The following is a 14460-nucleotide window of genomic DNA, read 5'->3' on the forward strand; positions in this document are numbered from 1 at the left end:
ATTAAAAGAGTACAGTAATGTTTCTTTTCTCCATTTCAGGGACGTTGACAAAGTGCACGACATGATGGATGACATTGCCGAACAGCAGGATCTGGCGAAAGAAATCTCTGAGGCTATCTCCAACCCAGTTGCGTTCGGTGATGATGTGGATGAGGTAAGTTCTGGTTTTAAAATTTAGTCATCTTATCCTTGTAATGTTGAGATACTACCGCTAGAGAATCATGGGGTCCATTTACTGGCCAGACAGTACTACATTGGGTCCTCTCTCTAGTTACAGTTCATTTTCTCTTTGCCTACACATGCACTGAATAGTCTGGCCTATTCTTTACACATTCTTGTCTTTCCTCATACACCTGACAACACGGAGATTACCAAACAATTCTTCTTACTGCACTGTAATTGTTCAGTGGCCACTTTCCTCTTGGTAAGGGTAGAAGGGACTCTTTAGCTGTGGTAAACAGCTCTTCTAGGAGAAGGACACTCCAAAATCAAACCATTGTTCTCTAGTGTTGGGTTAGTTATCTTGTTTTAGGGTACACTCGGGCACACTATTCTATATTATTTCTCATAATCTTGTTTTGTTAAACTTTTTATAGTTTATATAGGAGATATTTAAATGTTGCTGTTCTTGAAATATTTTATTTTTCTTAGTTTCCTTTCCTTACTGGGCTATTTTCCCTGCTGGAGCCCCCTAGGCTTATAGCATCTTGCTTTTTCAACTAGGGTTGTAGCTTAGCAATTAATAATAATAATAATGATTATAATAATGTGATGTATTACAGTGGAATGTAATCAGCCCTTATAATTTCACTGGTTTAACTGTTCCAAATTTGGTTATCTAATGGGAGACCTACCAAATTCCTTAGTTATGTTTTAGGGGTCTTCTAGAGATTGTTAAACTTTACTGTATAGCAGTGGATACAGGGGAACATTCACAATTATTCATCTAATTGTAGACTTATACAACCGATGTAAATAGCAACTATTTGATGGCACAGTATTGCTTCGGTCTCAGCCTCCTGGCATTGCCGGAAGCTGGATCTGCATTCCTAAATGGTGTGATCTGTATTTGTAAACACTGTTAGAAACAGACTTAGTACAGTACACTTCTTACTGTATGTGTTTTTGTACTATGTGACTCACGTTCTATAAATCTCTTCCAGTCTGATCCTTAAGGGCCAAGAATAGACATTTGATTTGGGCTTTTGTATCTGTACATAATGTATAGAGTTAGCTATACATTAAAAGTTTCTATCATAATAATTAGAATGAGCAGGCCAGCAAGGAAGTGCTCCTTGTCAATTGATTGATTTAAAGTTTTCTGGCATCCTGACATCTAAGTTTATTGACACCACTCCTTGTCAATTCATACATGATTGAGGGTTTATATTTCCTGTAGATTTCCCTTAATGCTGTTCTTTGACGTTATGAACCGATTGATTACTGTACTTTGTTAATTTTGAAGTTCTGCATCACATTGAACTGAATGATACCTATGTAGAGTACCTTGTGATTATTTTATTTTAAAACACAAAGAAACTACTGAAAAAAGTGTTTTATTATAAAAAGTTTCTCGTCGACAAAACTTTGGCTACATTGTAGTATAAAAACACCTCTAAGGTGACTAATTTTAGATTTCTAACAAATTTCTTTTCCCCATTACAGGATGATCTGTTGGCCGAGCTAGAGGAACTCGAACAGGAGGCTCTAGACGAGAAACTCCTGGAAACTGGAGGCACAGTTACAGACGAACTCCCAGAAGTACCCACAGCCGTGCCAAGTCAGCCTGCCAAGCAGAAGAAACAAGAGGAAGATGATGACATGGCAGAACTGGCTGCTTGGGCATCTTAAAACTGGTATGGTATTTTCATTACACTTTTTTTTTAATCTTTTGTTCCTCTGATGTTTGGAAGCTCCAACTGATCGATGCATGATTTATCTAAATCTTTTGAAAGCTCAAGTGATGTATGATTCATTTTAACCTTTTGAAAGCTCAAGTGATGTATGATTCATTTTAACCTTTTGAAAGCTCAGGTGATGTATGATTCATCTTAACCTTTGAAAGCTCAGGTGATGTATGATTCATCTTAACCTTTTGAAAGCTCAGGTGATGTATGATTCATCTTAACCTTTTGAAAGCTCAAGTGTTGTATGATTCTTCATTTTAACCTTTTGAAAGCTCAAGTGATGTATGATTCATCTTAACCTTTCGAAAGCTAAAGTAAAGTATGATTCATTTTAACCTTTTGAAAGCTAAAGAGATGTATGATTCATTTTAACCTTTTGAAAGCTCAAGTGATGTATGATTCATCTTAACCTTTTGAAATCTCAAGTGATTTATGTACAATTCATCTTTCCCTTTTGAAATCTCAAGTGATCTTTGTATGATTTGCTTTTCTATTTTTTTTTCAGTATACAGTAGGTCATATTAGATGGAAGATAATTACAAATTCTTTGTGATTACTAAATTCAGCCACATTATAGGGAAAATATCTATGTAGATTTATAAGTTAAAACATTTTTAATGGCTCAATTGCTGTACTTTGTCAATAAATATTTTAGTTTTAGTTCAGAAAATTTCTAGTGACTCCTTTCTAATAACTATCTGTACTTTATACAAACTGTTGTTATGGGATTCATCATAATGAATTGATGCTAATGATTATTCAAATGAATAGGAAATTTGACAAGAAAAATCTTACCAAATCCATACGTACAGAAACGGTTGTAGGTACATCTATGTAAGCAATTAATGGTATGATATGAGCCCCATCTAGAAGTGATGTTTGGGAGAGTGTTCCCTATTTCTTCAGATGGCATTTGAACCTCGGTTAGTTCTAGCTGGTCATATTTCCATATGGTAGTGGATTAGTATTGTAGCTCTGAATAATTCATAGATGAGTAAGCTTATGTAGAAAGCTAAATAATGAGAATACTATTTACTGTAGATTATATTTTTAGCAGTCAAAAAAGAAGAAAGATGTGTTAAATAAAAAAAAAATTCACTTTTTTTTTTTTCTTACAGGTTTATTTCCTGTGGAATTTGAACCTTAACTGTCCAGAAGACCCCTAATGTTAAATAAAAGAGCATTATCTTGTCATCAACTTGATAGTGGAACCATGGTTAAACACATCTGCATAGAAGCCAGCCTTTTTTACTCATTTGCAGATTGTACGGTTATCAATATACCCGGGAGCACCTACCATCGGTTAATCTCTTCCTCACGCCCGAAGGAGCGTTAACCGCGCCGGACCCTATCCTGGGTCCCACGCGTGTCGTAACTTCACCGAGGATATTGAAACCTTAACAATAAGCTTATATAATATCTAGGTGCTTCTTTTTGGAGATGTCAGAACAGATTTTGATTACTAAATGAAAAAATGCTTGTGATTATTTGGGTTTGGTATTTTTGTTCCATCCTCCTGTTTCATGACAACATCCCTTTACTTAAATCTTAGATTAATTTTTTAAATGTACAGTATAATGCTAAAGATTTAAGTCTGGAAGAACCTTTTGAATTGAAGATTTAATTTAATAATGTACAGTTTTAAGAAAGTTCTTTAATACATAAATGTTTCACTGTGACTCAAACTGTTTAGAGGCTGTTAAGACCTAGTGAATCCTCAAGTGATTTTTTTGTGGTGAGTAAAAAAAATAAGATGAAATTGTTTAAATTGGTACTTGGCTGCATTGAGCAAATTCTCTCGAGTCCGTACGTTGTAGGAACACGTGCCTTATCAAAATTATGTGTAAAATTCACAGTTGCCTCTGCACTCATCACAAAATGTCAAAAGCAGCGTGGTGTTCAAAAGCAGCGCGTGAACACCAGAGTTAATTGTTTCAAAAGGTTGTCCCCTCCCCACTGTGCGGGACATCACAGTGCAGTGCTACGTCCTTTTGTTACGATCGTAAGCGTAACGCAACTTGTAAATATTACAAGACGGTTATTACTTATATCGGTAAGCTTGCATTTCTTGTGTCTCTATAGATGATGTATATGTATTTGCCTTTGCCATGCAACTGTGAGCTTTATGCGGTGGTTCCAATTGGTTAAGCTTCTCTCTCTCTCTGTCACGCTTTTGTTGGGAGATGAACCAGGTGTCTCCGATGGTATATGTGATTTTTTTTTTCTTATTCATTATATATGTATTTTATTCTTAGGAGTGTCAAAGTGATTTTATTTTCTTATTGGCTTGTAAATGCTGTTTACGTCCTGCAACAGTCGTTGGCGTGAGCGAGCTCTTAGTTAACCTCCTCTCGAAAGTTAGTGGTATGCCTACCAGTAACTTTATAAGGAAAATTTTTTGCTTGCAACTTTTCACTTGTAATACTTTGGTGAAATAAGTCTTTGATTTGAATAGATTAGTCATTACAGTATATAGGTTTCGATATATGTATTTGATATAATAGAAAAAATGTTATTTCTATAAATATTTTATTATCCCTTTGGTGCTGCCCATTGAATATTGGAAATGGAAAATAACTAAAAAAAATTTATATGATTCTTCTACTTTTAGAATTGAGAAAACGGATTTTGAGCGAAGCGAAAAATCAATTTTTGGGTGAGATAGCCATGTCGTCCTGATGGAAGGTTCCTTCAGTAGCATCCTAAGGGTATATATGACTACAGTAGATATTCCCAGAGAATTAAACTAAAGGTTTCACAGAATTCTAACTTCTGGTGCGAGTACCCATAAGGTTTCCCTTTAGGATATCGTATAATAACAGAGGACGTATGCTTGACACGCCACATAGCTATCTGCACCCCACATAGCGTTTACGCTTCGAGGGAGAAGTGTGGCAAGTTATGGGAGGAGCCGTTACTAAGTTCTCCTCCTTCGTTACTGTTACGGTACTTTGTGACGTCGTAACCGCCGCCATGTTTGGCCGCCATCTTGGTTGACGTCAACGTTGCGCGCCTTCTTCATTCCTTCTTACGTAGCGTTTATGACCAGGTGCTTTTTCCCAGTTATTCGCCCGTAAAGTCATCATGTCGCAATCTTCTGCCTCGCCGCCTTCTGGAAAGTTGAGTACCATATTCTTGTATTGTATAAATCAGCTCTAGCCGTAAAGTAACGCCTTTTTATCTTAATATACCGTGTTTTGTGGCGGAGCTGTGCCTTGACCGGAGGTGTCATGACACCGACGCTGTTGTTCGCTTCGCATGCTTTATTTAGTTAGCCAGAACAACCTTCCCGGTCTTATAACTAATTATAAGCATTAGTTATTTAGTCTTCATAGCTAGGAATTAGTTATATTATGCTGATGGTAATCAATTTCGGCGAGTGTAGGTAGCCGAATTCGTATGCTAGATTGCTAGCCTAGCCCCTAGGCTCGATAGCCTAGGCATTTTTGTTTACTTTCATGCATGATATAATAAGTGTTCCTAGTGTTAATTTACGAAATGAAGATGTTAGGCATTTATACATATAAGATTCAGTGATTGCACATGTTTTTCTCCTTCTAGGAAGTACAAGGGGTTTCGATGATCTTGGTAGTCGACTCCCTTGCCCCTAACCTAATGCTAGGGCTCTTGTATACTTTCTCACCTCCCCAGTTACCTTATCCAAGGTAATCTCCTCCCTCTGAGGTAACCTAGGCTACATCCTAGCCCTCCTTACCTTGAATCGTATTCAAGTGAAGTTAGGCTAGGATTTTCTTTCCCCACTCTTAGCCATAGTACATGAGCTTTGAGTTTGGGACAGAACCTCAGAGTACCAGTCATTTGCCTGCCAGCTACCCCATTAGGTGAATGAACTCTCCTTTTGGTCTCTGCTGGCCGGCAAAGGTGAGGGGGCTCTGCCCTTCCCCCAAGTCCACACTTGGTAGGGTTACAACCCTTCCTTCCTGTGACCTAGCGACTTGTCCTACACCTGTCTTCCCTGGTCTGGGGACTTGTTCCCCTGGCCTAGGTTAGGCAGGTCATGGGATTCTGTTTCATTATAGTTTAGGATGGTACATTAGTGCTGTGCCTTCACTGTACTAACCTACCCTAGGCTGGAGAACAAATTCTTCCTACACCTGGGATAGTGCTGGTACTGAAACAGAACACAACCCCCCCCCCCCCCCCCCCTGGTGTCGGTGAGGGCTCATGCCTTCCCCTACACTCCCCCTCAGGACCCTCGCCCCTCCACCCTCTGTCCTTTAGTGATGACCTAGCCATCACACCTCTATCCACCGTCCTACAACTCGACCGTGTGCCATTGGGTTGTGGGGTTGGCCCGGTCCTTTCGTTGGTTGGTCCGAACTGCTAGGCTTCCCGCATATAGTTGAACTATGGGATAGCATATGACAGGTCGGTCTTTACTAATCTCTGATAAGAAAATTCATGACGGCTTTATTTATTTCTTTACGTCGGAATTCCCCTCTGCAGTACCTGGTTAGAGGCGATGTGAATTTTAGCCACACCTGTCTCGGCCATGCCCTTGGAGAATTCCAATTTGGTCGAAGTATTACTCCTAACTAATCTCCCCATATCGAATATCTGTTTCTTCATTTATAGGTGATTTTAATTCCATTAAAGAGGTAAAAGTTGTTTTACATTTTAATTGAATATTTTAAAATCTTCCAAATTTTTCTCTTATTATAATCTTCTTTTTTCAATATTAAACTTACCCGTTAATCATGTAGCTGTCAACTCCGTTGCCCGACAGAATTCTATGGAGGGATACGCCAGCTATCACAATACTAGAAGGGGGTGTACTTACCAGCGCCACCTGTGGCCAGGTACTCAAGTACTTCTTGTTGACACCTCCTCAATTATTCCTCTGTCGTGCTTCCGGCAAGACGTTCTGGGATACGCTTATGATCTTCGAGTTTTTTCACGGCTAATTGGTGAAGTATTCTCTCAGATTTCGGCTGTCGCATTACTGGAAACCTTCTTATATTAGCTAGATAGCTTTTATATAGTCCTGATTAACGGTTAACGATCATGATCCCCTACCTTTTCCTACCCCTGTAGTGGCTACCCCCGAACCTACTGTTTGCCCTCCGCCTGATATGTCTGTTGTTTTGCGTGCTATTCAGGCCTTAGGCGATAAAGTAGAGTCAGTGGTAAGTGATCATAAGTCTCTGATGGCCGAAGTCAAGGAACTTAAGGTCAAGAGTGCAGTGGGTGGAATTAGTGCCAGTGCTGTGACGAGTGCTAGTGTCAGTGCAGTGCCAAGTGCTAGTGTTAGTGCCAGTGTGGTGCGTGAGGATATTTCTGTGCGAGCCAGTCGTCCTCCCAGTCCGGGACCTCTTGCAAGCTCCCAAGCCCAGGGGAGAAGCAATGTCGAAGGGCATAAGGGTTTGGCAGGCCTTGTTAGGCGCACAGAAGTATCCTCGGTGGTTGCGGGCGTGTCTTCCAAAGACCGTCACTCCCACCTGCAGACGATTGAGCCCGTCTTTTTCTCGTCCGCTGATCAACTGTCAGGGAAGAAACGTTGGTCTCAGGTCTCGAGACCGCTTAAACGCAGAGTCCAGTCCGCGAGTGCTCAGCCAGGTTGCAGTCATTGGCTCAGCTCTGACTCGCCGCAGTCATCGGTCGACTGCACTCCGCCCAAGAGGAGTAAGGTTCTGCCACAACAGAGCTCGACTGTTAAGGCTTTACCTCAGCCTACTGTAGTTTCTGCCGACCCCAAGTGGAATCTACTTCAGTCCATGCAAGCTCAGCTTTCGGACTTGATGCGTGAGTGTCGGGCTGAGAGTGTTGCGCCTCCGCCTCCGCCTACACTCCCTCCGCCTGCTCTCGCTCCGCCTGCGCTCGCTTCGCCTGCGCTTGCTCCGCCTGATCGCAGTACCACCTGCCAGGCGTACGATGTTGAGCCACGTTCTGAGTTTGCTGTTCCCAGTGGTGTTCAGCCTCCGCCTTCTTTAAGGCAACCTTTACTTTGGGATCAGGAGGATTATACCTCTCTTCCTCCGCCTCCCCTTGCTGCTCCACCAGTGGTGCAACTCTCGGTTGAGGTACAACAACCTCTCCCGTCCATGAGTCAGTCTCCTCAGCTCTCGCTGCAGCGAGCTCAACCCTCCACAAGGCAAGCACCTCTACACCTTGGCCTTGCGCCTTAGGAGCCTCAGCTTGCGAGACATTTACCTTGTTCTGCGCAGCCTCAACCTCATCACGCTCCGCTCACACCACAGGAACAGGAACTTGCTACTCCGCTTCCACCAACCGCTCAGCAAGCGCAACCCTTGGGTGCAACCACTCATGCTAGGAGTCAGCCTCCTCCACCCTTGCGCCTTCCTTCTGCTTCGTCTTTTACTCAGCCTTTGCAGTCTGAGCCTCAGGTTCTCCCTCAACAGTTACTTGAAGAGGAAACCACTAATATTGTCCCTACTCGTTCTGACTCTGCTGTTCAGCATTCTTGTCCGATCTCTTCGCTACACTCTGGTGATGAGGCGTCTGATGATGAGGAGGCACACCTGGATCCCTCGTCAGACGTGGATGAATCCAAGCCTTCTCCACAGTCTATTGACTTTCGTAAGGTCTTGGCTCTGCTTAGGGAGGTTTACCCAGACCACTTTGTCTCTGCTATTCCCCGCTCTCCGCCATCTGAGTTTTCGCTGGGCATACAACAAGCTAAGTCCACCTATACTAAGCTAGTCCTAGCAAGGTCCTCTAAGAGAGCGTTAAGGATCTTAGGGGAGTGGCTGCAGACTAAGCAACACCTTGGCAAAACTTCTTTCATGTTCCCGCCAACTAAGCTCACTTCGAAAGCGAGCGTTTGGTATGCCACAGGAGAAGCACCAGGCTTGGGAGTACCTGCCTCTGCCCAGGCTGACTTCTCAAGTCTGGTAGACTCGCCTCGGAGAACTGCAATGAGGCGCTCTAAGGTTTGCTGGACCTTCTCAGACCTGGATCACTTACTGAAAGGAGTGTTTAGAGCATTTGAAATGTTCAACTTTCTAGACTGGTGCCTGGGGGCCCTCAGCAAGAAGACCTCTCCGGCGGACAAGGATTCTGCCATGCTATTAATGTCCTGCATGGATAAGGCCATTAGGGATGGATCTGGTGAGCTTGCGTCGATGTTTGTATCAGGGGTTTTGAAGAAAAGGGAACAGCTGTGTACCTTCCTTTCCTCCAGCATTACACCTTGCCAAAGGTCACAACTCCTTTTTGCTCCGCTCTCGAAGTTTCTCTTCCCCGAAGAGCTGGTTAAGGACTTGTCTGCTGCCCTGATACAAAAGGACACACACGATCTTGTAGCCTCATCGGCTCGTAAGTCTAAGGTTGCTACCTCAGTCCCCAAGACTTATCGCTCCCCAGTGGCTGATACCCCTGCTACGAGGTTCATACCGCCCTTTCGTGGTAGAGCCCCCAGCCGAGGAAGCTCCCGTCCAGACTCTTACAGGAGCAAGTCTAAGAAAGGCTCCAGGACATCTAAAGGAAAAAACTGACTCTCTGCATCTCCAGACAGCAGTAGGAGCCAGACTCAAGATCTTCTGGCGAGCCTGGGAGAAGAGAGGTGCAGACGCCCAGTCTGTCAGTTGGCTGAGGAACGGTTACAGGATTCCATTCTGCCTCAAACCACCTCTGACCACATCGCCCATCAACCTCTCTCCCAACTACAAAGAAGAGGACAAGAGGCTAGCATTGCACCAGGAGGTGTCGCTACTTGTGCAGAAGAAGGCAGTGGTTATAGTCCGGGACCATCAATCCCCGGGCTTCTACAACCGTCTCTTTCTTGTGGCCAAGAAGACAGGAGGTTGGAGACCGGTGCTGGACGTCAGCGCGCTCAACGCGTATGTCACCAAGCAGACGTTCACGATGGAGACGACGAAGTCGGTCTTAGCAGCGGTCAGGCAGGAGGACTGGATGGTCTCGTTGGACTTGAAAGATGCCTACTTTCACGTTCCTATTCATCCAGACTCCCAACCTTTCCTGAGATTCGTTTTTGGAAAGGTTGTCTACCAATTCCAAGCCCTGTGTTTTGGCCTAAGCACAGCTCCTATGGTCTTTACTCATCTGATGAGGAATATAGCAAAATTCCTACACTTATCGGACATCAGAGCCTCCCTCTACTTAGACGACTGGCTGTTGAGAGCCTCCACGAGTCGTCGCTGTCTGGAGAATCTCAATTGGACTTTAGACTTAATCAGAGAGCTGGGTCTATTAGTCAACATGGAAAAGTCTCAACTCATTCCCTCCCAATCCATTGTGTACCTGGGAATGGAGATTCGGAGTCAGGATTTTCGGGCTTTTCCATCGGCCCCCAGGATAAGCCAAGCCCTAGAGTGCATCATGAGCATGCTGAAGAGGAGCAGTTGCTCGGTGAGACAGTGGATGAGTCTCACAGGGACCCTTTCATCACTGGCCCTGTTCGTCGAGCTAGGGAGACTCCACCTCCGCCCTCTTCAATTCCATCTTGCAGCTCATTGGGACAAGGGTTCGACTCTCGAAGCAGTCTCTATCCCAATCACCCAAGAGATGAAGACCACTCTCCTGTGGTGGAAGCACAACCTCCTTCTCAGGGAGGGTCTATCGTTGGCTATTCAGACCCCCAATCTTCATCTCTTCTCAGATGCATCGGACTCGGGCTGGGGTGCGACCTTGAACGGACGGGAATGCTCGGGAACGTGGAACGAGGAACAGGGATTACTCCACATCAACTGCAAGGAGCTACTAGCAGTTCATTTAGCCCTGTTGAACTTCAAGTCCCTCCTGCTAGGCAAAGTGGTGGAGGTGAACTCAGACAATACCACAGCCTTGGCTTACATCTCCAAGCAAGGAGGGACCCATTCGAGGAGCCTATACGAGATCGCAAGGGACCTCCTCATTTGGTCAAGAGGTCTAAACCTCACTCTGGTCACGAGGTTCATTCAGGGCGATATGAACGTCTCAGCAGATCGCCTAAGCAGAAGGAATCGGGTCATTCCCACGGAATGGACCCTCCACAAGAGTGTGTGCAACAGACTTTGGACCTTGTGGGGTCAACCTACCATAGATCTGTTTGCCACCTCCATAACCAAGAGACTTCCGCTGTACTGTTCCCCTGTTCCAGACCCTGCAGCAGTTCATGTGGATGCTTTTCTACTGAACTGGTCCCATCTCGACCTGTACGCATTCCCACCGTTCAAGATAATAAACAAAGTTCTGCAGAAATTCATCTCGCACGAAGGGACACGGCTGACGCTGGTTGCTCCCCTTTGGCCTGCAAGAGAATGGTTCACAGAGGTACTTCAATGGCTAGTCGACATCCCCAGGACTCTACCTCTAAGAGTGGACCTTCTACGTCAACCTCACGTAGACAGGTTGCACCCAAACCTCCACGCTCTTCGGCTGACTGCCTTCAGACTGTCGAAAGATTCGCTAGAGCTAGAGGCTTTTCGAAGGAGGCAGCCAGTGCGATTGCCAGAGCAAGAAGGGTTTCCACTCGTAGAGTCTACCAGTCTAAGTGGGAGGTCTTCCGAAGCTGGTGTAGAGCCAATTCAATATCCTCTACCAATACCTCTGTGACCCAAATAGCTGACTTCCTTCTACATCTTAGGAATGAGAGATCCCTTTCAGCCCCTACGATTAAAGGGTATAGGAGTATGTTGGCTTCAGTTCTCCGCCACAGAGGTTTGGACCTGTCTTCCAACAAGGACCTTCAAGACATTCTTAAGTCTTTTGAGACGTCTAAAGAGCGTCGTCTATCCACTCCAGGCTGGAACCTAGACGTAGTCTTAAGGTTCCTTATGTCACCTAGGTTCGAACCTCTCCAGTCAGCTTCCTTCAAGGACCTTACCCTCAAGACACTTTTTCTCGTCTGCCTTGCAACAGCTAAGAGAGTCAGTGAGGTTCATGCCTTCAGCAAGAACATTGGTTTCACGACCGAATCTGCAACATGTTCTTTTCAGCTCGGATTCCTAGCAAAGAACGAACTTCCTTCACGTCCTTGGCCTAGATCGTTTGAAATACCTAGCCTCTCCAACATGGTAGGTAACGAACTAGAGAGAGTTCTTTGCCCTGTCAGAGCTCTCAAATATTATCTTAAGAGGTCTAAACCTATTCGAGGACAGTCAGAAGCCTTATGGTGTGCCATCAAGAAACCTTCGAGGCCCATGTCCAAGAATGGGGTTTCGTATTATATAAGGCTTCTGATTAGAGAAGCCCACTCTCACTTAAAGGAGGAAGACCTTGCATTGCTGAAGGTAAGGACCCACGAAGTAAGAGCCGTAGCTACTTCGATGGCCTTTAATAAAAACCGTTCTCTGCAGAGCATAATGGATGCAACCTATTGGAGGAGCAAGTCAGTGTTTGCATCATTTTATCTTAAAGATGTCCAGTCTCTTTACGAGAACTGCTACACCCTGGGACCATTCGTAGCAGCGAGTGCAGTAGTAGGTGAGGGCTCAGCCACTACATTCCCTTAATCCCATAACCTTTTTTAACCTTTCTCTTGAATGCTTTTATTGTTGTTTTTATGGTTGTTACGGTAGGCTAAGAAGCCTTCCGCATCCTTTTGATTTGGCGGGTGGTCTATTCATTCTTGAGAAGCGCCTGGGTTAGAGGTTTTGTAGATGTCCTTTAGTAGGGGTTGCAACCCCATATACTTTGGCACCTTTGGGTTGATTCAGCCTCCAAGAGGAACGCTGCGCTCAGTAAGGAAGACGAACTTAAAAAAGAGGCAGAGTAACGGTTCAATTCGACTTCCTTACCAGGTACTTATTATTTCATTGTTATTTGAGATAACTGTTATATGAAATATGGGATACTTAGCTATCCTTTAATCTTGTACACTGGTTTTCACCCACCCCCCTGGGTGTGAATCAGCTACATGATTATCGGGTAAGTTTAATATTGAAAAATGTTATTTTTATTAGTAAAATAAATTTTTGAATATACTTACCCGATAATCATGATTTAATCGACCCTCCCTTCCTCCCCATAGAGAACCAGTGGACCGAGGAATAATTGAGGAGGTGTCAACAAGAAGTACTTGAGTACCTGGCCACAGGTGGCGCTGGTAAGTACACCCCCTTCTAGTATTGTGATAGCTGGCGTATCCCTCCATAGAATTCTGTCGGGCAACGGAGTTGACAGCTACATGATTATCGGGTAAGTATATTCAAAAATTTATTTTACTAATAAAAATAACATTTTATATGAAAAGGGTCTATCACTTCCTATTGATTTTAGAAACAGATTTTTTCTCTTAACCTATCATCCTAGACTATCTCTAAAGTAAGACAGTACAGTATAATGTACGGGGAAGTATACATGACGCTATACCAAATGAAATAAAGTATTTACAAAAATAGATCATATAATTTATTAGGTGTTTGGTATTTCTTAACAGAACAACTTTGCAACATTGTTACAAACCACAATTTGCTCTGATACGAAGTGGTTGGTTCTCGACCTTTTTTGACCCATGCACCCCTTTTGCTACATGTCAGAATGTCATTCCCTCCTCTTTAAGATTACCTCAAAAGGTGCACTCCAAGTAATATGTATGTAATAAAAAAAATTCATATATTTTTTTCATATAAAGTACAGTACATATACATTTACAATTTTACACGGATTATTTTTGTAGTGTTTCCATGGAGCTCAAAGGCAATGAAAAATCAACATTGACAGTTGGAGTTTAACAATCTGTGGTCCCAGGCCCCTCCTGATAACCCTGAAACTCCCTCTCCCCTCATTGAGAACCCTTGTTTTAGAGCAAGGCCTAAGCTAGAGAATTTGGACAGCTTAGCTACAACCCTAGTTGGAAAAGCAGGATGCTGTAATCCCAAGGGCTCCACCAGAAAAAAATAGCCCGGAAAGGAAATAGGAAACAACAGTGGGCCTAAGTGTACCCTCAAGCAAGATAAATCCAATCCAAGACAGTGGAAGACCATGATACAGAAGCTACGGCACTACCCAAGACTAAAAAACAATGGTTTGATTGTGGAGTGTCTTCCTTGAAGACCTGCCTACCACAGCTAAAGAGTATCTTCTAGCCTTACCAAGAGGTAAGTAGCCACTGAATAATTATACTGTAGTGCAGTACTTATCCCCTTGAGTAAAGACTTCTTCGGTTATCTTTGTTTTTGTGTTGTTAGGTGTATGAGAAAAGAGGAGATTGTGGAAAGAAAAGAATAGGCCAGACTATTCAGTGTATTTGTAGGCACAGGAAAATTGATCCATAACCAGAGCTATCAGATGTAGTATTATCTGGCCAATCAAAGACTAGCGGTAGTATCTCAATAGATGGCTGGTGCTCTGGCCAACCTACTACCTACAAGTAAGAGTAGATTAATAACAAACGTTCAAAACTGATGCAATTTACTTGGTTTCGACTTTCATGTAAAATAAAATGTAGTTTTGTCAAGGGACTAGCCAGATGTGTTTATGGTTGTATTAATAAGTTGGGTGGTACACTGAATGAATTCCTGGCTATGCCTTGAGGTCTGAATCCTAAAGTCAGGATTTTTGGTTCCTTAAAGATTCTAAAGAATGGCAACTATTTTGATAATCTTGAAATTTCAAGCATCAACCTTCCAAG

At 43.3% G+C, this 14460-nt stretch overlaps 1 protein-coding gene across 2 annotated transcripts in view; it reads left to right on the forward strand.

The window, feature by feature from the left end:
* LOC137628887 (charged multivesicular body protein 4b-like) overlaps positions 1 to 4432 on the forward strand; it is a 39958-nt gene extending 35526 nt beyond the window's left edge. For both annotated transcript variants that reach the window (XM_068360145.1, XM_068360144.1), the window contains exons 3-5: positions 40 to 154; positions 1666 to 1856; positions 3026 to 4432. In XM_068360145.1, coding sequence (XP_068216246.1) covers positions 40 to 154; positions 1666 to 1851 — 301 coding nt within the window. In that variant the 3' untranslated portion in view covers positions 1852 to 1856; positions 3026 to 4432. The remainder of the gene's footprint in view (positions 1 to 39; positions 155 to 1665; positions 1857 to 3025) is intronic.
* Positions 4433 to 14460: the final 10028 nt, after the last annotated feature.

The sequence above is a fragment of the Palaemon carinicauda genome, chromosome 36 (assembly GCF_036898095.1).
Source record: "Palaemon carinicauda isolate YSFRI2023 chromosome 36, ASM3689809v2, whole genome shotgun sequence".
In the NCBI taxonomy this organism is placed as follows: Eukaryota; Metazoa; Arthropoda; class Malacostraca; order Decapoda; family Palaemonidae; genus Palaemon; species Palaemon carinicauda.